The sequence below is a fragment of the Magallana gigas genome, chromosome 1 (genome assembly GCF_963853765.1).
Source record: "Magallana gigas chromosome 1, xbMagGiga1.1, whole genome shotgun sequence".
NCBI lineage: Eukaryota > Metazoa > Mollusca > Bivalvia > Ostreida > Ostreidae > Magallana > Magallana gigas.
The window spans coordinates 13,099,068-13,122,651 of NC_088853.1; the positions used below are offsets into that span (position 1 = coordinate 13,099,068).

The 23,584-nt window shown below is 31.3% G+C and overlaps 1 protein-coding gene across 1 annotated transcript; it reads right to left on the reverse strand.

The window, feature by feature from the left end:
• Positions 1 to 1,304: 1,304 nt before the first annotated feature.
• Positions 1,305 to 5,665, reverse strand: LOC109619222 (uncharacterized). The gene is made up of 4 exons (XM_020068824.3): positions 5,291 to 5,665; positions 2,428 to 2,513; positions 1,857 to 1,944; positions 1,305 to 1,639 (listed from the first exon to the last, which is right to left on the reverse strand). Exons 1-4 carry the CDS (start codon positions 5,631 to 5,633, stop codon positions 1,404 to 1,406), a joined length of 753 nt encoding a protein of 250 aa, XP_019924383.2. The 5' UTR covers positions 5,634 to 5,665; the 3' UTR covers positions 1,305 to 1,403.
• Between the last annotated feature and the right edge of the window lie 17,919 nt (positions 5,666 to 23,584).

A 23,584-nucleotide genomic window follows, 5' to 3' on the forward strand; every position in this document is an offset into this window, starting at 1 on the left:
AAAAACCCAATGCTTCAGCATAACTAACATTGAATTTGTCGTTTTTTTAAAGAACAAAGTCTTGTCAGCGGTGTTGATTTGTGCTTAGGTCCAAACACTGTTTCACTTTCGGTTTGCTAGAGAAACTGCATAGGAGAGTTGATTAAATCAACACCCAAAAATGAGAACCGTTGAACCAGTCGTAACAAAACTTGGCACATATTACCATCCTTTTGGAGAATGACGTTTAAGTGTGTTCTAAAAAGGGAAATTTACCCTTCAAAAGGGAGATAATCAGAAAGAAAAAAAAAACAAGGATATATGTCTTCGTCTTCAGAGCCACTGGGCCAATGTTTACCAAAGTTTGCACTGAACATCATTTTATTTTTATTTTATTTTTTTTTGGGGGTGGGGGGGGTGGGGGGGGGGGGGTAGGAACCAAGTTTGTTGGGAAAGAATGAAAATACAGTTGGGTAGTTAAAAAATCTTCTCACGAACCGAATTCCTTTAGTATTACAATTTATCATGAGCGTTCTGATATATGGTAGATTTAAGTTTCTTTAAACAATGACGTTCACGGTTATGAACCAGGCCATCATGATGTTAATAGATATACGTAGAAAACACCGCCTAAAAATTCTTTTGAAGAACTGAAAGGCTATATAACCGATTTTGATATCTCATATTATTTTAGTCTCGGGATAGAAAACGGACAAATGAAAATGCAATAAAGATAAAACTTAGTATTTCTTGTACACTTGCCTATCATACATTATTGTTTATCAAACTAACTAAACTGTCAAAGAAAAACTCTTAAACGTATAAAAAAAATGATTTGTTTAAACATTTCCGTGGAAGAGCGGGTGGTATTCAAAAAATGAATTACGTTTAAGACATCTTTAATCAAATGTAAATCATCCATGTAAGTTTTGTGTCTTAATTACTTTTTGTCTCTGAGATCTCGATGGTACAACATTAATTTATAAAACGCTACCTTAGATAATTGAGATATCTCAGTAGAGTTTGGGTTTGTTTTTTTTTTTTACTTAGTGTAAGGATTTTTGATATTGATTAAATAATAATCATTTATTTCATGTAAAAAAAAATGTAAAAAATAATTGTGTGAAATACTTATTTTGACTATCGAAAATTACGACGAATAAAAAAATAATGAACACATCTACGGCTATATATTAATCATCTCACAAAGTTTTAATTTTCAAGCCTTTATCGGTTCTGATATCTCGACGTGACAAGCTTATTGTCGCGGGACAGGCGACAGACGACTTGAAATGGATTTTGAAAAATAACAACAAAAGCCTCGCGATATTATCATTCTTTATCATCCATGAAAATTTCAGGAAAACCATCTATCCAACTTTTAAAAAAAATTTGGAGGGTGGAATCTTAATGATAAACAAATGTCAAGCCATCTCACAGACGAAGGGGTTGTTACGCCAACAATATCGATCGTTCCATGTTCCGTCCTGCAGCATTTCTACACAGTTCTTATGTTCTCTACCATCTGGTTCCCCCGGCAACCAGTTGCTGAAGGTCACTGGGAGGTTGGAATTTTCCCATTTGAACTGGCCTTCCTCTTCTTGGTCATTGAGTCCGATCCACACACCACAATTATAAGTGTTGATTGGCACACATGAACCTAGAAAATAATCGTTTTTTTGTATCTGGTCTTTTCTTTCTCTTTTGCATTTTAATGAATATTAATGTTTTTGTTCTTTGTTTTATTACTTTTTCCAATGTCTTTGATACACTGTACGTTCAACCATTGCTCAAATGTTATAAAATAGGTCGTATAGCATAAGTTTTACTTAAAGAAAAGCAAGTTACATGTTTGCTTTAAAATTATACCAATCTACCTATTTCAAGGCTTTTTTGAAGAAGGAAGTCGTTTTCATCGATGGTCGTTAGCTCCACTAGATGCGAATTTCTTACCCTGCACTCGTCCTGGCAAATATGTAGATAGTAACAACAACAATTTTATTGGTTAAAAGAAAATCATACGTTTTGCTGAATTCCTATACAATCCTTATGAGATTTGCTAAACGTTATGATTAGAAGAATTTTTAACAAGTTTAATAGTTAAAAAACAATGTTTCACAGAAAAAAAACAAAACAAAAAAACAACCCCCTCCCCCCCAAAAAAAAAATTAAAAAAATTCAAACATCATCATTTGTAAACTGTAACGCTAGCATAATAATAAAAAAAAAACAATTCATTTCAGAGAAAACAATTATTTCCATACGTGTTCGTTTGAATTTCAGCTTACTCTATACAGATCTAAATTCTAAAAATAACATGCAGATTGGAAATGTTTTCATCAAGCCAAATGTAAAATGTAACTGAAATTGCGGTTGACCCATACATATTTCTGATGAAAATAACACATTTTGACACAGACCGTTACAAAGAATATACATATTACTAACCTTGGCTTCCTGCCATGTCATTTCATTCTCACTATAGAAGTACCAGTGTTTATTTTCCATGTACTGAAACCAAGGTCCATCAGAAACTTGAAAAATATGAAGAAACAAATTGTAGTAACTCTTTTTGTATTGCTATAGCGACATAAATAAATATTTATCTAGTACTTAAATTCCCAAACCACTAAGCTAGAGGTACATATGCGTTAATAACCTCTAACCTTTTGTATAGTCAGGTCTGTAGGGTACCCAGCAACGATTCAATGACTTTCAGCACACTAATAGCTTCCTGTGTATCATGTGATGTTTAATGTGTTTAGAATCATTTAAACTTCTACAGAAATGGCCACACATGGTTGGGAGTGGAGGCTGGTAGTTATGATTATACAAAGAAATTAAAATTAGAATGAATTTGAGAATATGTAGATGACTTGTGGAAAACATACATGCGTAGTATGCCAACAAGTCAGATTATGTTTTATCTAAAATTTAAAAAGGGTAGGGGGAGGTGATTCACAGATTTCTTTTCCTATTAATTGGTTTTCCTAGAGTAAAATATCTTGAGGCAAACTAAAGTTAAAGAAAACAAAGATTATATTGTGGAACATTATCTTAAAAAAAAAAAAACATCTAGGAAATAAACTAGCAATACCATTTTTACATTTGTTCAAACCCTGCCAACATAAACATTTAAATTAAAGATAATGAAAATTGGTTTTATGAAATCAAAATCAGTGTTCGTGGGTAGTCAACGTTTTCTTGGTTCGTTGGGACGTTGGTATAACGATCAGAATATTTTTATCATACTAATAATAATATTAATAATAATAATATTAATAATAATAATAGTATTTTAAATATTAAACAAATTCTTGTATATACGAGGGTTGTCCCAAAATAGCGTAGACAAGTGGCGTTATTCAGTTAATCGAAGACAAAGGAAGATGAAATTTGTGGCACAAAAGGTACAAGAAATTTGCATTCAAATAATGTTTTAAAATCGAATATTGTTTGAGATTAAATTAGTGAAATGAAAGCATGTTAGATCAGAAATTCGACATGCGGGGCAATGTCAAAAACAAAAAGTTAAAATCAACATAATGAATTGAAAATTGGGCGGAAAAGTACTTTTTGAATGCAAAAATTCAAATAAAACATACACTGATATTTGATAATAGTTCTATTATTTACTCAGAAAATGTTTTGTCTATAAGAAAACTTTTAAATATTGTATTGCCTGTTTTGTGAGAAGTTGAAAAGTTAACTAGTAATAAAATGACGTTGTCAGCGTTTAAGGCGGCGCAGCATTAACTGATACAATTTTGTAAAGACCATGAAATAAATCCTAAGCGGCTTTGGAAGTAAATGAAATTAACAAAATCGATGAGAAATGCGTTTTATGAATAAGTAGTTCAACAACTTTCAAAATATTTGAACAAGTATGATGACAATATGTGGAAAAAAGAAACCCCGAACAATATCAATGAACGTCAACATGTTGAACGACACATTTCGATAAGACGGACGTTAGACAACAAGTAATACAGGACAGTTTAGAGGTGACAGATCGCTTGTACTTAAAAAATATTAAAAAAAACAAAAACAAAACTGGAAATATATATTGAATGTACATGCTTGGTACATGTTTAAAGATATTTTTTTTAAAGACATTTTCGGAAATAAAACGTAAATGTTATCGTAAACGATGTGGAGGGTTTAGGAACAACGTAAAACTGGAAATTTTCGACGTCGCACATTGCGCCGCCTGACAAAACATGTTGTTACTAATTATTCATTTTCTCGAGAAATAAATAACGTACAGATTTGAACTTTTCAGCATTGTTTGCCAAAGGGTCATTGAAGAAAACATTGAAGTCTAATGAAATTGCAGTGAACAGATTATAAATTATGTGTCTTGTCTACATTATTTTGGGACAACCCTCGTACGTCCATGGGGATGTCATTTCGTGGGCAAGGGTTGCATGAAGTAACGAAAGCCACGAACAGTAACTCCGTTATTTCCCGCGAATAATATTGATTCCACGGTAACTAAGCTACATAAAATGGTTTCAGAGTACTCTACTTGATTGTAATAAAACATATTATAAAGTATATAAGTGAATAAATGTCGTTAAAAAAAAAAAAAAAAAAAAAAAAAAAAAAACAAAAAACCTGATGTTTATGATATGTGTATTTAACATATAAAAGTCTTACTCTTTAACGTTACCTCAAAGTTACAATGTATAATATAGGAATCTTGAACAATATTGATCCATCTTAAACTAGTGACATGTAAATATTATAACCGGATAACAATGAATACAATTCACATAACTTACTACACATAAAAAGCCGGCCATGTTGCATGATTTGAAGAATCGTATCCATTTGATGAAAAATTAATTCTGTCAAAATATCTACGGCAAGTGATTACGTTTGTATAATATTTTGATAGAAGAAGGTATATGCCTTAATTCACCATAATAATTGTACTAATTTTAAAGTACTTCTCATAAGATCTTTATAAACATGCGCTGCCCATAGACTCTAATGTAGAATTCAATAAGATGTATAATGTATCATCAGTGGCCGTAATTAGGCAAAAAATTCTTTCATGTGAAAGTCAATCAACAGTTTATGTTATGTTTTTCTGTATTAAACGCAATTATTCTTATTTATGAATTATTCCAGTTTAAAATGACTTGTTTATTATTTTTAACTTTAAAAATAATGACAGCCAAATAATTAACATATATGCTCTTGAATTCATTTCAAAATTAATGAGATACTAGGACATATCTTGAAGATTTTTTTTTTTTATAAAATGTGCTATTTTTGTTGATAAAGATATTAAATACTGTATTACCTCCTAGTTTCATGGGGTAGTATTTCCAGTTGTCTCCATATTCCGCTTTGTATATGTTGACCTGGGTTAAGTAGAACCTCAGTAGTTTACAAGTCTTCGAATTACTATTATACAGTACCCCAACACACAGTGGCTGTCTTGCATTACACTCCAGTGCACATCGAATTACAGAAGGTAAAAACAGCGTGTAGATGTAGTACTCATCTGATCTGGGTAAAATGTGATCAAACCTTGCGTTTTGTTTTAACTTTAGAAAACGAACAGTCGCCTGGCCTTTAACATGCAACTTAACAGTTTCAAATACTAAGATCCAGAAATATATTTGAAACGTCGAAAAAAACATTTTAGTAGTGTCTACTTCGGTTATGACTTGCTAGCTTGTCGATAGGTGTATGTTGATTGAATCAAATATAAAATTAAATGAGCTAAAGTACTCGATGCAATTTTTTGCGTTACAAAAAAAATCATTTGATTTTTCTTTTCATTAAAAAAGCTGGCAAAGTCAACATGATAAATAAATAAATCGACTTTTAAACCTTTAATTGTCACAAAGAACTGTAAATATGCCTTCCTAAATCATCAATACGCATTAACTGATTTAACATTAAAAAAGATCCATTCTTTGTCAATAATGGATCGTCAAACAAATCATTAGGTGTCTTTAAATTGGATTTGTTTTAACAATAAAATATATTTATCAGCCGAGCTGATGTCAAACTTGAATATTGATTTTGTATCTATTTTAAAGTTTTTGAGTTTCAAATGGAAACCGATCCTTTAATTCATTGTGTTATGGCTTTTTAAAAATCTATGGGACATTGCTCGACAGTGTGTGCTTGAGCATGTGCGATGTAATAAATTTCACATGAAAACGGTCTACAATTATCGAGGATTTTTGAAGTATATGTACCTATCTTGTTTTGTCGTTCATTGGATATTCCTTGCCAGTGCCGTGGTTGTCATATCATTTTTGCTCAAAACGCATCTCGGCACGTCTTTTCGTTCAAGGTAACTTGTTCAGGTGTATAAAATACCTGAATTCGGTGAAGCTTGAATAGTGCTCTCGGCCTTATAAACTTTAAAGTATAGACTGGTATTAAAATTGCGTTAAAATCTTTAACAATCATAATTTTTTTTAAAAAATGACTCTTGTATCTTAGCAACAAAAAGGTCTTCCGTTCGTCATGTATTAATATGTACAAAAAATCATTTCAGAAAATGGTTATAATATACTGTTAAAGAATTCCCAAGAAAAATAAAACAAGAAAAGAAATGGTAAATTTTAAGTACTTTTTGTGAGGACTGGAAGTTTCACCGGATCATACAGAACCTAGTAAACATAAATCTTATTTATTGTTTTGTGTTTCATCAAAGATTGGATGTTCGAGTTTTTGTAAGTTAAAATATCTCGTTGAGAAAAGGTTTTCGTCTCGGGAGCGGAATCGAACAAACGGAAGATATCAAAGAAATTGAAAGTAGATGTTTTAGTACATTTACCTACGGTACGTTACTGTTCATCACATTGAGTAACATGTTAAAAAAAGCTGAAGTTAAAAAAAGAAAACTTCAATTGCTTGAACGCTTTGAGTTGGAACCGTGAAGTGACGAACGATCAAATGAAACCCGTTAAACACATGTTTAATCAAATGTCCATTATCCATATACGTTTTGTGTCCCTCTCACAGTTTCTGAAAGCTTATTATAAAAAAAGAAAAGCTAACTGAGATATACGAGATGTTTCACCGGAAGTAGAACTTGTTTTAAATATGTGTATATGACCTTTTGTATTTCTTTACCTAAAATCTTACTTCCATGATAAAAAGGCAAAATATTTTTGAAAATCAAAATTGGGTGTATTTCCTGTGACGACTGGAAGTTATGCCGGATAAAATTAATTAGTGTTAACACATGTTCATAAAAAGGTCTATTCTCCTAAATGTTTGGTTGTTCAAGTCGTTACCATTTTGATATCTTGTTGAAATAATGTTTTTGTCTCGGGACAGGAAACGGACAAACAGAAGTGCTCAATGTAAATTGTAATAAATATTTCTTGTATACTTGCCTTTTTTAAATTATTGTTCATCGAGCTCACTACAAATATCAAACGAAAAAAGTTACACTGATAAACAGCTCGATTTGTTTGAACTCGTTCTGTGTGGACCTGGAGTGACGGAAGACAAGCTGAAACTTGTTAAACACATCTTCAATTCAATGTCTATCATCAATGAATGTTTCGTGCTTTGATTACTTATAGTTTCTGAGGTTTCATCGGTACAAAATTTGTTTTAAAAAAGGTTCTTGAACTAGTTAAGATATCTCACCGGAAGTAGATTTTTTTGTTAATATAACATCGCATAGAAAACCTATGTATATATTTATAATTTTATATTTATTCTATGGAAAAGTAATTTAATGCGTAAAAAATATTTTTGAAGTGCTTCCGTTGACGACCCTCGTAACAATTAAAAAATTAGTGTCTTCATAAATAGGTCTATCATCCTACAAATTTGGTTGCTAAAGTCTTTACCGTTTTTGAGATCTCGAGATGACAGGTTTTTCGTCGCAGGACAGAAAACGGAGGAACTGAAGTGAATTAAGAAAAAAACCTTTAAATAAATACCTTTAGATCTTTTTATTTTTCATCATCTCTCAAAATGTTATCATTTCTCAAAATTATAGGAAAATCTATCTAGACATCTCTGAGAAATTCACGAAACAAAAAGGCGGACAAAATAATAATAACTAGACTCTTGTTGCAATAGCAACAGAAATGTCTTCCGTTTCGATATCCATGTATCAATTTAACTGTAAGACATTGCTTCTCTCATATAGAAAAAATAGTGGATATGATAATTATTGTGAATGACGACGGCATTCTTACATCCAGACATGTCTTAAACATAATAGAACCCATACGTTACTTCCATGTAAAACAACGAGTATGAAAAAGAAATCAATTTTTGAAGTACTTTCTGTGACAACCGGAACTAACTCTTAACTAAACAAAACATGTAAACCATTTGTACAATCATTTTCAATCTTTTCTCATAGTTTGGTTGTTCACGTCTCTGCCAAATCTAAGATCTCTTTAAAACAATATATTTTGTTTCGAGACCGGAAACGGACGAACGGAAGTGATTAATAAAAATAAAAGCTGGTATTTCTCGTACATTTGCTTAGTGACATCACTGTTAATCAGGCTTGATGAAACAACCAGGAAACAAATAGGTATATAGCAGTTCCCTCCCCCCCCCCCCCCCCGGAAAACTGACTACAAAGTTGGTCTTCCCCCTTTTTACATTCCGGTAATGTTTCTGGCGGACCATTCGTGGCAATAATTTACAATAACTGATATGCTATTAATTTCTTATAATAAAGCCTTTAAAGTATAATTATAATAGTCATTAATACATAGAATAAAATATATGGTTTTTTCACCCCTGATACGAACAAAGGAAATCGCCTTCATAACATTCCTAAGTCAACACCATTTAATTCACCTTTTGTTACACCTTTTTTGGAACACATTTTACACGGATTTCAGAATACCTCGAATCATTCACTGCGTGTTAATTCTTTTCGCTTTTTATTTTGCAACGTGATTTATATACATAGTGCAGCTCTGAAAACGATACCATATAAAATACGATATACGATTCACTTACCTAAAAATCTTATCTTACCATTTATTTCATATATATTTTTGAAATAAAGATTTACTTGTGTACCATTATATTTCTTTGAACAATGAAACAAGAGTAACTTAAAAAAACAACAACAATTGAGCTGACCTATTTTTTTTTTTTTTAGATAAAAGCTTGTTCTTCTAATCAATAGGCAAGTAAAAAAAATGTCCTAAATCAAGTGCACTTTAGTTGGTTATTTATTTAATTGTTTTTTTTTTTCGGTTGCTACATTTATAAATACAAATTTTTTGATTTTTTTGTGTAAATATTTATTACATCATTACTCATCTTATGAATGATTTATTGTTTTGAAGAGTAATAAATTCACCAGCGTACCTGTTTAAGAATTTTTGTTCGTAAATTTTAAAAAAGAGAGCAGAATTAAATGTAATTGTCAACCATTTAAATAAAGAAATATATAAGTGAATAAGTATTTTGAAATGATGGTTTTACTTTAAGATGACCATAAAAGTATGATGATGTGGTCATCTGTATTTTTTGAGATATGGGGCCCTAAAAATACAATATTCCTTTTATTGGATTTCAACCATCGGGCTCGGAAACTTCAAGGGCCCCTACTCTAGGGGCTAAACATGTCATGGTCATCTACTAGTGGTATACCACTACAACTGTGATAGTATGGTTAAGTGGAATCTAGAATTTGATATTCGGGTCCACACTTATGGAACACTATTCAATCACAATAATGAGGTTTTAAACATCGCCCCTGAAACATCGAGGGACCCTACCCTGAGAGCTGAAATTTTCAGAGTCATTCACAAAAGGTTTACCACTGCCACTAGCTGTAAATATGGTGATGTGGTCATCTCTAGTTTAAGAGATATGGGACCCTAAAGAATATGCATTTTTTTCATTATAGTTGGATTTTAAACATCAGATTCTGGAACATCGAAACAAAATTTCTCTAAAACAGAGGTTTAGTTTGAAAAAAATTGGCACAAACAGACAGATGGACGGATAAATGTTTTAAAGCATTCTCAAAACAGTTTCACATACAAATTCTGAACACAGAATTTGACATATAGGTATATATCTTGTAAAACCAAGTACACTTTAATCAATTTAATTACCAAAAACTAGGTTCTATGATTCATTCCATTACACACGTTTAATTTCAAGCATTGTTAATAAAAATGTAAATCGGCAAAGCGAAGCTTAACCTGTAATATTAATGCAGATATATGCAACCTAGGAGTGTATACACATTAATTTTAATCCTTAATGGGTTTGTATAAATAGTTTTAACAAAATTGGAACTAATATAAAAACGTGAGGGAGAAACCCTACTATGGGGAAAAAGCTACTAAATAGTAGGTTTACCAGGGGAAAAGCTAATATGTGGAAACTGCTGTACATCACCGTTTTTCTGGTGTATTATTAATACAATGTAGTTATCATATAAATTGTGAAGACATTGTTTTTTAAACCTTTCGGTTTAGCAGTAAAAATAGCAAGAAATAATGCCACCGGGACAGAAAGAGGGAAACAAGGTTTAATAACAGTATTACTTTGCTTATCAAAGATCTATTATGAACACAATCAAATATGTTTCTATTGAATATAATCAAACCAAAAAATAAAAATCAATTTAAGACAAGTTATTAGTTTTGCTTAGGTCTTAAATGACGTTTAGGACGTTTACCAAATCTTTACAATTGTTGTCGTTGGTGTTTTAAAAAATTGGCATCGATTGATTAAATTTTGTTTTACATATTTACATATGTAGCTTTTGTATTACATGTGTAGGTTTTGAAAGTTGCATTTCAGAAACTCTGCAAGTGATGGTAGCTAGCGATAACATCATCATTCATACAAATTCATATAATGCAGGCAAACACTTAACACAGAAAAACAGTACACAAAAGTACAAGTGGATGTCCACCGTGCATGTGAGTAAATGTCCCGATAGCCATGTTTGAACGGTTGAATAAGGGTACAGTGGTTCATCACTTATATAGTCTTACCTTTTGCCTACTTTGGAAGAACCTGGGACGTATATGCATCATTTTGAAGAGTGTATGTAATGGTTGATGTTGGATTACAAGTATTGAATTAAACCATCGGTTAGGATTAAAATAAATTTACAATGCTGTTATATTCGGTATTACATTCTCACTGTATAACTCTTTATAACAATAAATAGCCAGTAATTGTAATAACATTAGCTCGTCCAAAAAAAATTAACCTATCAACCGATTCGTGGTTTCGTAGCCGGTGACGTAAATAAGTGTTAACGTAACGTCATAATAAGAATTCAAGACACGAATGTTGAATACCACGGTTTGCTATCATAAGGATTAATGGATTCTTAGATCTTCAGATATGTAATGACATCTGAATTGCCAGAATGTGCGTTTTAAAGGAATGACATCTGAATTGCTAGAATGTGCGTTTTAAAGGAATAAAACCAGCTCGTATTTTGTGGGATCATTTTTAAACCCTGTGTCTTAATAAAAAGTGACCAAATAAATGTGCTGCGATGATATATTTGGGCAGACTATTGAACTTTATTCGCTTCTCAGCGAGTAAAATTGTAAATATATAGTGTTTCGCTAAACCATGGATGTTTTAAACGAGTTTTTACAAGCCTTATAACATGCTTATATAGTTTTTGTTAATTGTAACATAGAGAATTCACTATTTCCATGTTTAAACGGTTTTACAACTGAGTCAGAATACAAGTGCATCAAAAGTACAAACGTATGTATTGACTACATGACCTTTTCTAAAAGTTTGCAAATCAAATCATAATGTTTCAATGGCCTTTAGAATTCAGTGTATGCAAAGTTTTCTTTACATTAAATATATTTATTTATAAGCATTGGTACTTTGACCAGAAAACAAAAATAAATAATTAATTATGTAAAAGATTCAATATATAAAACTAGCGGGTTTCACTAGTAACCATTTTTATATGTATTACACGTAGAATTGAAACTGTTCTAAACTTAAGTTATTTTTTAGGCTTGATAAATATTCTTAACTTTATATATTCTTTCCTCGTGTATATGGGTTATTTTTATAATGTTTTTAACAAATGACGTTGTACTCAAAAAAGGTGAAGGAAACAAAGCTAAAATAAAGTCAGGAAAACTAAATTATCATGCATTTGGAAGATTATCTCGCTTGTAATTAAACATTTAAGAACCGTTTTAATATCACTATCTATAAAGATGAAGAGAAGAATCGTTTTAGAAAATTGAAAAAGAAAACAATGAAAAATTAAACGACAGTGCTTTAATTGGGCTTTGATTATAATACTGAGTCATGAATTTTATTTCGCTTGTTTAATAATTATCAATGATAATCCTAAAGCCTACTATACATCAAATAAAATCAAAAAGAGATGTATTACTACTCTTAAGGTTAAAGCATCAGTGGAGAGCAATGCCTGTATTTTAGCTTAATAGTGTAGCTTCTTCCCTGTGCATGTTTGATTTTTGAATACCTAAGTATTGCAGATGAACAACTAATTTACCATTTTCGTCAGTTTAAGAAGATCGGAACTACCAGTTTTATCCACTCCTCAATTACCACACTGTTGGGTTAGTATATTGTCCAGTTAATAGAAAAAAAAGCAAATATATCGTTATAAAAATAACTTACTACAAGTAGTCTCTAAAACAATTCACCGTTCAGTCGGTAATAAAACCTACAGGTGGAAATTATCTGTCTAATATTTAACAGGACTATGACTATACTTTTTTCTGAATATTGTAAGTAATCTATTTTTGCCGTATACATTTAGATCGATTTTTTTATATACTAATAGTTTCGCAGTAAAAATCACGATTTGTTTTTGCTATTGTTGATGATTAAAAAAGCCCACATACCAATAGATATCACCAAGAAATATATATAATATTAAACACAATCCTATAATTGGATTACATCATGAACTTTATGGTTTCTATGCTATATGTTAATCCTTTTGTTATATTGTAATATTCTCTTCTGTTCAAATTACAGATAAGAGCAAGGCCTATCATTCCATTCTCCAATTCTCAGTAAATCGATGCAGTCACGAGAAATCGCTCCGTTTGGGTCGTGGAGGCTTGGTTCGAGGTTATACCAGTTTGTAAAGGTCAGGGGTGTGCTTGAATTGTTCCACACGTATTCACCCTCATTTTTTATACCATTACCTCCCGTCCATGCTGTGCAAAAGTTGTGAAAGTTGTTGCTACAGTTTTCTGAAAAGAAGGAATGAATACTAGATTAAAATAAAGAAACCCTGAAAACCACTTTTGGAACAAATAGATTTCAAATAACGTTCGAGCAATGACAAATGACCGTTCGTGTAGATTCGTATATTATTTAGCTGATTGATAATTATCACAGGATGAAGCTCTGCCGTTCAGTCAACTGAATGTTAACTGAATGGTCTGGAAAGGTGACTGAATGGCATAACTATGCCATACAGTCACCTTTCAGTAATCATTCAGTCACATTTGAGGTACATGTCAGACACATTTCAGTTGACTGGATGGCACAGTTTCATCCTGTGTATCACTTTTGTTGCTCACTACAGTTGTATCAATTCGTTATGATAAACAAAAAACAATCGTCTGTAATGCACAATGAACTTTTTATCTTTATAAATGATGGTAAATGTTTTATTCGTAAATTAGAATAGTATTATACAATAAGAATATCACTGTTTGGCATACGTCATAACGATAATTAACCCATTTTCTGCTCGGAATTGACAACATGTTCTATCTACGTTTCATTAAAGTCAGTGCAATGTTTCATATGATTTCTCGTTTAGCAGCAATTTGATGGTTTACTTATTAAAGAGGGAGATGCTGGATAATGATGAGTCTGCACTATATTGGCAGGTCTGTTAGAGTATGACAAATTGTAAAATATTGAGCTTCTTTCACATTATTTAAATCTCTCTAGATCATTTGTATGAATATGTAGCTAAATGTATGTTATGTTTATAAGAAAATTGACAGGATAACTGGAATCACTAGACGTGTTTGTGGCTCATTTTTCTTAAAATTTGTAGGAACTTGTCATTTAAGAATAGACATCATCGATAAATCAATAAATTAGGGTCAACAGTCAAACGTTTTTAGACGGAGTAAAAAATCACACGTAAGCACGGCCCCCAATAATTAATTATTAAACTAAAGCAATCAGCGAAAATTGGCCGTCGCGAATTTTAATCATTTAACTGTTTAACGAAAACATTTGAGCGAAACAAAGAAGACAAAGAGTAACCAATTGTAGATGAAATATGTTGCCAGCCACTAAGATTCGTCTAGACTTTCTATTTCCACTAAGTTTGAACCACGTTCTTGACACTCTAGCTTTTTTTTTTTTATTTTAAAACAGAATATGAAAATCAATGGCATTCAAGTTTAAAACAGCCATTTAAATTTGCGCAACCCCCATGGCATGAAAATAACTACCTTATGTGAGTAAACTTTTTCAAGACTGATTCACAGTAATAATATTTACCCAAGCTTCATGCCAAGTGACTTTGTTTTCTTCATACAAATACAAATGACCATTATACGCTATCCAATTTTTATTTGCTGACCAAACAAAGAATGGAAATTAAAATTCTAACAGTAATGAAAGTCCAATTATTAACATGTTGATTTTTAAACTTACAAGATGACTACTCCACTGGCTATTAAGATAATGCTAGTTTTTAAATGTAAACGAACGTACAAAACAAATTTATGTTTCATTTCATTCTTTTTATGAAAACGTTGCACTTCGTCAGCATTAGTAATTACGTTTTGATAAGAATACCATTCACTGTATTCCTCATGTATTCCAAAAAAATTTTTTTCTGCGTTGTATCAAAACTATATGCAATAGCTATCTTCCATACAAAATCCCCCGCATTGAAAAATACTGCCAGTTCCATAAAAAAGAATGGTTAAAGAATCTTTGGTTACTATTCTATTAAAAAAAGAAAACGAAACTAAAACAATAAATGAGAGTTGTAGCATGACTGCATAGAGAATCATTTCCTGTAAAACCTTTCTTGGTATCAAATATATTGATATATACGTTTATCTCCTACGTGTGGTGTATATTACCCGTGAGATAAACCTTTGCTATATCAAACGGGTGATGATTTATCAAATACTTCCTGTCCGAACTATTTTTGACACAACCCCTTGCCTCAACGCTTCAGTGACCTATTTTCGAAGATTTGTTAGTACTTTCAACATAACTATATCTACTACAAAAATTAATATAAAATTGATTTAAATTACAAATATGAAGGAAAACACATAACTGCGTAGCACAGGCATCGGAATCGAAGGGGGGGGGGATTAGCTCCCCCTCCCACACCTTATTAGTTATTCATAAGCGTAACCACAAGACCCTATTTTTTTGTTTGTCAAGATTGTTGATAAGTTTAGCCAACTTCCAACTTTCAATTTGCTTTGTGAAGTTTATAAAACTGCAAATTACGTTAACTATCAAGGAGTTCATCCTGACGACGCGATGAAAACAGAGCGCTCTGGTTGTGTTTATATACAAGAACTTACCGAACTAATGTTTCATAAGACTTTTTTTCCACCACCAGTAAGTATCCTTATTCACTATTTCAATTTTGAATCATAAGGCTAGCCTAGTGTTTGTTTCATTAAACATCAACAATTATTCCTCGTTCGAGTCAATTCAAACTAACGAGCATTCGCAACTTTGTGTATGTCAACAAAGTTGATTATTAAAGTCTTCTAATCGGAATTTCCATTTAATCCACTGAATAAGCTCTAAGAAAAATTATTTAGAGCTAAAAAATTATTTTAAGGTTTATTTCAGTGAAACTTGACATTAAAACAGTTAGATTTGTCTCAGGAATGACGTACTAAATTGTATTGCGCAAGGTCACAGTAACTTGTTGAAATGGTTATATTCGCTCGGCAAGCGTCGCGAATATATACACCATTTCAACTCGTTGGATAAAGCAAATATAAAATCACACAATATAGATATCCTCTATATATCTACTTCGACCAATAAAATGCGATGTTTTAATATCAGAAAAAAATCAATATGTAAAACTTTCCGATCACGCTCGTAACCACCTTAAAATGTGAAACATGTAGAATTTATACTTTTTACACGTTAGGTTTTTAAGGTTTGGTATATATTTCATATCTATATATTCTCAACTCGAACGTGTTTTGTTTTTATAATGTTTCTTGACAAATGACGTTGTAGTCTAGATTTGATGAAGGAAACATAGCAAAAATAAATCCACCAAAACTAAATTGTCAAATCATGCTTTTGAAAGACCATCCTGTTTGTAATCAAATATTCAAGATAGTTTTGATATCATTATCTGTCAAGATAAAACGTTTTATAAATTAGGAAAAAAACAATGAAATGACTGTGCTCGAATAGGACTCTCATAATATCTTTGAATCATGCATTCTATTTCTTTTAATTAATAATTATCTATAATCATCCTTAATCCGATAATACATCAAATAAAAGCAATAAAAAATCTATAACTACTCTAAGTTAAAGCATAAGTGGTAAATATTCTATCATTTTAGTCTAATTATATAGCTTCTTCCTTGTGCAAAACAACATTTTAGTGCACATAAGTTTCGCAGATGATTATGTTTAACCTTTTTGGTCAGTTCCATAGCCAAACAATTCTTAGTTTTTCCTACCCCTTACCGCTTATCTTGGTAAGCTAACGTTTCTAATGAAGAAGAAATAACTTATATCCTTACAAACATAACTTAGTTCAATTGAACTTTGTACTATGCCACTTTTAACAAATCGATTTTTTTTTCTCAGCGAAAATTTTCATGAAATTTACATTAAAAAAATGAATTAACATGAAAATCCCCCGACTACTTTTTTTGGACCATGTAAAAAAACTGAATTAATGATAAGGAAATAATATGTAAAATTGAAGTCAAAAGTATACTTGCCCCCCCCCCCCCCCGCGACGGACACGGATTAGGATTTTGGATTTTCAGGAATTTGTACAGTAACCCCCCCCCCTTTTTGATAACCGAACAGTATTACGCTGCTGATCAAAGATAAAAAAAAAAGAAGACTGTACCAATAAGATAAGTTTCTATTGAATACCAAGAAATTAAAAATCAATTTAAGACAACTTATTGATTTCGTTCAAGTCTTAAACGACGTTTACCATATCTTCAAAATTGGTGTTGTTATTAGAACAATTGACATCACTTGACATCCATAAACAATAATTATTAAGTAAACACAGAAATGTTTATACTTTAGATTTCTACGCTATACATCTATCTGTTTTTATATTGTGATATTCATTCCTGTTAAAAATAAGGTATGGCTCGTGTGCTTAGTAATATACATTTAATTACTGAATCATTAGTTTTGAAAAATATGGGCTAATAACTACAACGGTGTTTGCATACACATTGAATAACGCGCACACCGTTGCAGTTATGAGACCGCATCTTTCCAAAATAAACGATTCAATTTTATGTTTTCCTTTTTTACCTTGTTATTCACTGCCACAATTATGATTTTTTCTTCAAAATCTCTGCCTTATTCTACAAGTAATGCGCCATTTACAAAAGTGCGATTGGGACAGCCGAAGTATGCTAACAAAAATAGTGCACAACGCTTTAAGATCAATTTACACAATTTCATTACTTATTCTGTTAACCGATGGATAAAATCTTCAGTATAACAATTAATTAATACATTGGATTCAATTAACTTTTGACAAATATGTTAATCAACGAATACTTTACCAGCGTAGATATTACATCTAGTCGAAATCCGGTTTTCAGTTGGAAGGAGATTCAAGAAATACTGAAAGAAGATTGTATTCATACGCATCAAAATTTGTAATTGGGTCTTCTGTGTTATGCATAAATATCCCTCAAATCAATAAATGCGATTAAGTTGGAGGAAAGACAATTGACAATTCTTTTTCTTGGCGTCATCACGGCATCTGTAGGGATTGAAAGTTGCATTTCAGAAACTGTGCAAGCAATAGAAAAAGCAATATAAATATAATTTATAAATATATATATATATATATATATATATATATATATATATATATATATATATATATTATGATGAAGGTAAACACTTAAACTCGAAAAAAAACAACAATAAACAAATGTTCAAGTACAAGTATATATTCACCATGCATGTGTGTAAATGTCCTGATAGCCATGTTTAAATGGTGGAATAGGGGTAGAAGTGGGCAATTGCTAAAAAAAATATCAGGGACGTATATTCATCATTATGTAGAATGTATGTAATAATTGATGTTGGATATCAGTATTAAATTTAAACACCACTCTGGATTAAAATGCATATACTGTATAATGTTGTTATATTCTGTAGTACATTCTCACAATATAACTCTTTATAGACAAATAGCCAATAATTGTAATATTAGCTCTTCCGAAAAACGTTGATCTGTCAATATATTTTTTGATATTGATCGGCTACGTAAATCAAGGGAATATTCCCTCTTTTACAATTTATCGATACTTATTCGTTGATTCGGACCCGGTGAATCAAATAAGTTTTCGCGACCCCGACGCATGGTGACGTAATTATTAGCAGTCAGTCAAGACACGGTCGTGCAATGCAACGGTTTGCTGTCATAAGGATTTATGGATTCTTACATCTTCAGATATATAATGACATCTGAATTGCTATAAAGTGCGTTATAAAGGAATTAAAATTATTTTAAATTAGCTCATATCTTGTGCGAGCATTTTCTAAAACCTTTTCTTACTACAGAATGATTAGACGAAATATGCTGCGATGATATATTGGGGCTCTAGCGCGTTATGAACAATTGTTAGCACACAACGTTGAAGTTTTGAGACCATATATTTCCAAAAATTATGATTCGATCTTTTATTTCAAGTATAATAAGAATGATTTTTTTTTCAAAATCTCGGCATTCATTGAATAGCAATTGAAACAGCAGCAGTATGCTGACTAAAATATGCACAAAGCTTTTGAATATAAGTAGGCAATTTTATGTTTCCTTCTGTTAACCGAACGATATAACGTTTGTTATGAAAATTAATTAATAAATTGGATTCATTTAACTGTTGGCAAATAGTTTATTCAATAAAGTCTTCATCAGCGTAGGTACAACATCAGGTCGAGATCCGGTGTCGAGTCGAAAGGAGAGTCATCGAGAAATACTGAAGGAAGATTGTATTCATACGTATCAGAATTAGTAATTGGGTCTTCGGTGTAATTCGAAAATATCACTCAAAATATCATTTTACAAGTCTCATAACATGCTTAATGAGTTATGTTTGATCATAACGCGGATAATTCACTATCCATCTTCAAATGTTATACATGCATACGCGGGGAATTCGGTATTTTGATGTTAAAATGACTTTACAACTGGGTCAAAAGAGGCAACCAGTACATCGAAAGGCCACATTTTTGTATTGACTACATGACCTTTTTTTTTTTTTTGAAAGTTTACATATCAAATCATCATGTTTCCATGCGTGATTAGTTTCGTTGTAAGTAAGTTTTATTGATATTAAAGATATTTATATTTAAGCATTGCTACTATGATCAATAAATATTAGATGATTTTATCTGTAAAAGAGTCAACAAAAAGAACTAGCGGGTTTCACTCGTAATTTAAAAAAAACTTTTCTATACTTGTTATCTTTTTTTTAAGTTTGATAAAAAAAATCTTAACTGTATACATGTATATTCTTAACTTGTCTATATAAGCTGTTTTATAATGTTTAATCACAAATGATATTTCAGTATAGATCTGATTAAGGAAACAAAGCTAAAATAAATAAATGAATACTTAACCGTCATGCTTTTGAAAGACCATTCTGCTCGTCATTAAAAATTCAAGACAATTTTGATATCAGTATCTGTAATGGTGAACCTTTTTGTGAATTAAAAAAAATACGAAGACATATTTAACGATTGTACTCTAATTGGACTTTTATTATACCGCTGAGTCATGCATTTTATTTCTTTTGTTTAATAACTATCAATGATAATCCTTAATCCTACTATACAGAAGTTAAATCAATAGGAAATGTATTACTACTCTTAAGGTTAAAGCATTTGTGAAAAGCAATGTTTGTATTCTAGTATAATATTATAGCTTTTTCGCTGTGTATGTTTTAATTTTTGAATACCGAAGTATTGGCAATGATCCACTAATATACCCTTTTCATTATTGCATCATTTCCTTCCTCCCTGATATGCATTAATATATATTCTAGTATATTGAACAAATGTATGAACAACTGAAATTCATTTTTACATATTTTTTGTTCCAGATGCCCTAAAGAATTGAGTTAAATATATCTAAATAAGGTTATCCTTAGAGACAATATCTCATATCAATGTGGTCAGTGTTTTGGTCCGCTGTCATAAAATGGTCAAGTTTAAAATCATAAACTAGTATTAAACTATAATTCCGAACAAGGACTAATTGCAGTTTATTCAACATGAATCACTAAAGAAAGCGTTTATTTTATTATGTGAGTGACCACTGAGTCATAGTTAAATAATGGCATGCCTTTATCATGTTACTGTCCGTTTTCATTTGAACTATTACCTTTACGAAGCCTTATAATTCGATTGTACATTTAACTGTATTTAGTTCAAATATTTACTATTGAAATTTTTAAAGGAGGTCCGTGAAAATTTGTTAGCCTGTATTTCTGATGTATGTAATAACAATGATATGGTATGAAGTAAAATGGGAATACTTAATATGTAATTTTAATTTACATGAAACTCAATGATTGATAAACTTACTTCATATATTTTCAAAGCGGTGTATTAAATTGCTTCAAGGAATTATGTGATATGTTTAACGGATAAAGTAGCTACTACATCGTCTCACGAGGGATAAGTTTGATATTAGATCTCTCTCGAATACGTTGAATACTATTTTGTAAATGGCTGGGATTTCGGGTAGCTGTTACAAAAACGAACGTGACTTAGACTTCTCTATTTCGTTGCTGGCCACCCAGCACTTACTCTTTGAAGTGAACAACATGTGTGTGGCCTTTGAGCAAATGCTACGCAATCTGTGTACATTTCATTTGAAACCATGTACCTTATCCTAACTTTTTTACTCAACAAAACGATGGTTCCATCCTGAAGAAAGTCTAAGGTCTTGTTTAAATGGTTCTAACTATGTAAAATATATATGGAAATGTGTTGAAGACAAGATTTATTGAACTTTAATTTTCAAAAAGTGTATTCGATAATGAGCTAAAATTTCTGCAGGTTGAAAGCTAATTGCTGTAGTTTATTGATAGTTTTATTGACAGCAGGTTTGCTTAAAAAAAAAGATCGTACAAAAATAAGGAAGCAACTAAGCTCCTTCATTTCACTACATCTTTGTTTTAGTAGCTAAATAACAGACACACAGTATCTATTTTTCACAAATAAAGGGATTCAGAAAAGAGCAAGGCCTATCATTCCATTCTCCATTTCTCAGTAAATCAATGCAGTCACGAGAAATCGCTCCGTTTGGGTCGTGGAGGCTTGGTTCGAGGTTATACCAGTTTGTAAAGGTCAGGGGTGTGTTTGAATTGTTCCACACGTATTCACCCTCATTTTCAATATCATTACCTCCCGTCCATGCTGTGCAAAAGTTGTGAAAATTGTCGCCACAGTGTTCTGAAATTAATAAATTGAAATAAAGAAACCCTGAAAATTACTTTTGGAACAAACATGCAATTCAAATGACGTTCGAGCAATGACTAACAATCGTTCGTTAATATTCGTATATCATTTAGCTGACTGATTATAATCATTTTTTGTTGCTCATTATCAATTCGTTATGGTAAACAAATTTAAAAAAACCCGTCTGTTATCTACAAAGAACTTATATCTTTATATATAATTATGTCTCATTTTAATATCAAAATGATAATGTACAATAACAATCTCACTGTTTGGCTTACGTCATAGCGAAAATTAGCCCATTGTTTGTTCAGAATTAACAACATGTTATATATACTTTTCATAAAAGTCAGTGCAAAGTTTCATATATCTTTTTTTTTAAACATTTTAATATTTTACCTATTAAAGAGGGACAGGCTATATAATAATGAGTCTGCACTATAAGGGCAGGTCTGTTAAATTATGACAAATCGTAAAATAGTGTGCTTCTCTGACATCATTTAAAACTCTCTAATTAATTTGGATAAATCTGTACTACTAGTATATGTCTATTATGTTTCATGAAGAAATGAAGGTATAATGGATAAACAAACTGTGAAATCATTAGACTTTGTTGTGGCTCAACTTTCTTAAAAGTCGTAAGAACCTGTGATTTACGAATGGATATCACCGACAAATTAGGATCTACAGTCATACTTTCTTTAGTAGGAATAAAACAACACACGTAATTCCGGCACTTCGAACCTTGATTATCAAATTAAAGTAATCATCGAAATCTGGCCTTCGCGAATTTTAATGATTTAACAGCGTAACGAAAAAATTTGAAAGTAACAAATAGGACAGAGAGCTAACAATTTGCAGAACATGTCTTTCAATCGAACATTGTTGTTGGTGTGAGTTAAATATTTTGATTGTTTTAAGTATTTGAAGCCGAATAATACCAACCGTTGTAGATGAAAAATGTAGCCAGCCACTGAGACTCTTCTACACTCTCTATTTCCACCAAGTATGAACCACGTTCTTCACACTCCAGCTATTTTTAATTTTAAAACAATATCAAAAACCAATGTCATTCAAGTTTTAAACAGCCATTTAAATTTGCGCAACCTCCCTGGTAGTATTATGATATTATTTTTATCATCGAAGCAAATCAGATATACATAGCAAGAAACACTTTTATTAGTTAACGTTAAGCATCAAAAGAGACATTGAAAACAGCTACTTATGTGAGTAAATATTGTCAACACCGATTTACAGTAGTAATATTTACCCTAGCGTCATGCCAAGTGATCTTGTTTTCTTCATACAAATACAAATGACTATTGTACGCTATCCAGTTTTCATCTGTTGACCAAACAAAGGGATCGAAATTCAAATTTTGTGATTAAACAGGAATGAAAATCCAATCATTAACATGTTGATCTGTAAACTTACAAGATGACAATTTTACTGGCGATAAACACGATGACGCTAGTTTTGAATTGAAAACGAACGTATAAAACACATTTGTATTTCTTTTCTTTTTTTTAAATGTAATATAAATTTTGAATAAACATGGTAGGTGTAAATACACAATTTGTATACCTTTTTATTAACACCGGCCCAGTGAATTCAAAATTTACAATATGACGAAACTCTTTTAGGAATTAACAGGAGATAAATGTATGCATACATTAACACCTTGGCATTTTCAACAGATTATATAGTTGAAATCTTACCTTTACGAAAACGTTGAACTTCGTCGGCATTAGGAATTAGGTTTAGATAAGAATATCCTTTCCTGTTTTCCTCATGGATTCCAAAACATTTGCTTTGTTCTGCATTGTATAAAAACTCTGTGCAAAAGCCATCTTCCATACAAAATACCCCGCAGCGGAAAATGCTGCCAGTCCCATAAAGAATGGTTAATGAACCTTCAGATACTGTTCTATCA

Bases quoted from the DNA above. Each gene is read 5' to 3' on its own strand.
- LOC109619222 (XM_020068824.3), bottom strand. From the start codon at position 5,633: ATGTTTTTTTCGACGTTTCAAATATATTTCTGGATCTTAGTATTTGAA. The intron at 2,514-5,290 runs GTAATACAGTAT...ATATTTTTCAAG, and splicing joins CTACCCCATGAAACTAGGAG to TTTCTGATGGACCTTGGTTT. The intron at 1,945-2,427 runs GTTAGTAATATG...CATATTTGCCAG, and splicing joins TGACATGGCAGGAAGCCAAG to GACGAGTGCAGGGTAAGAAA.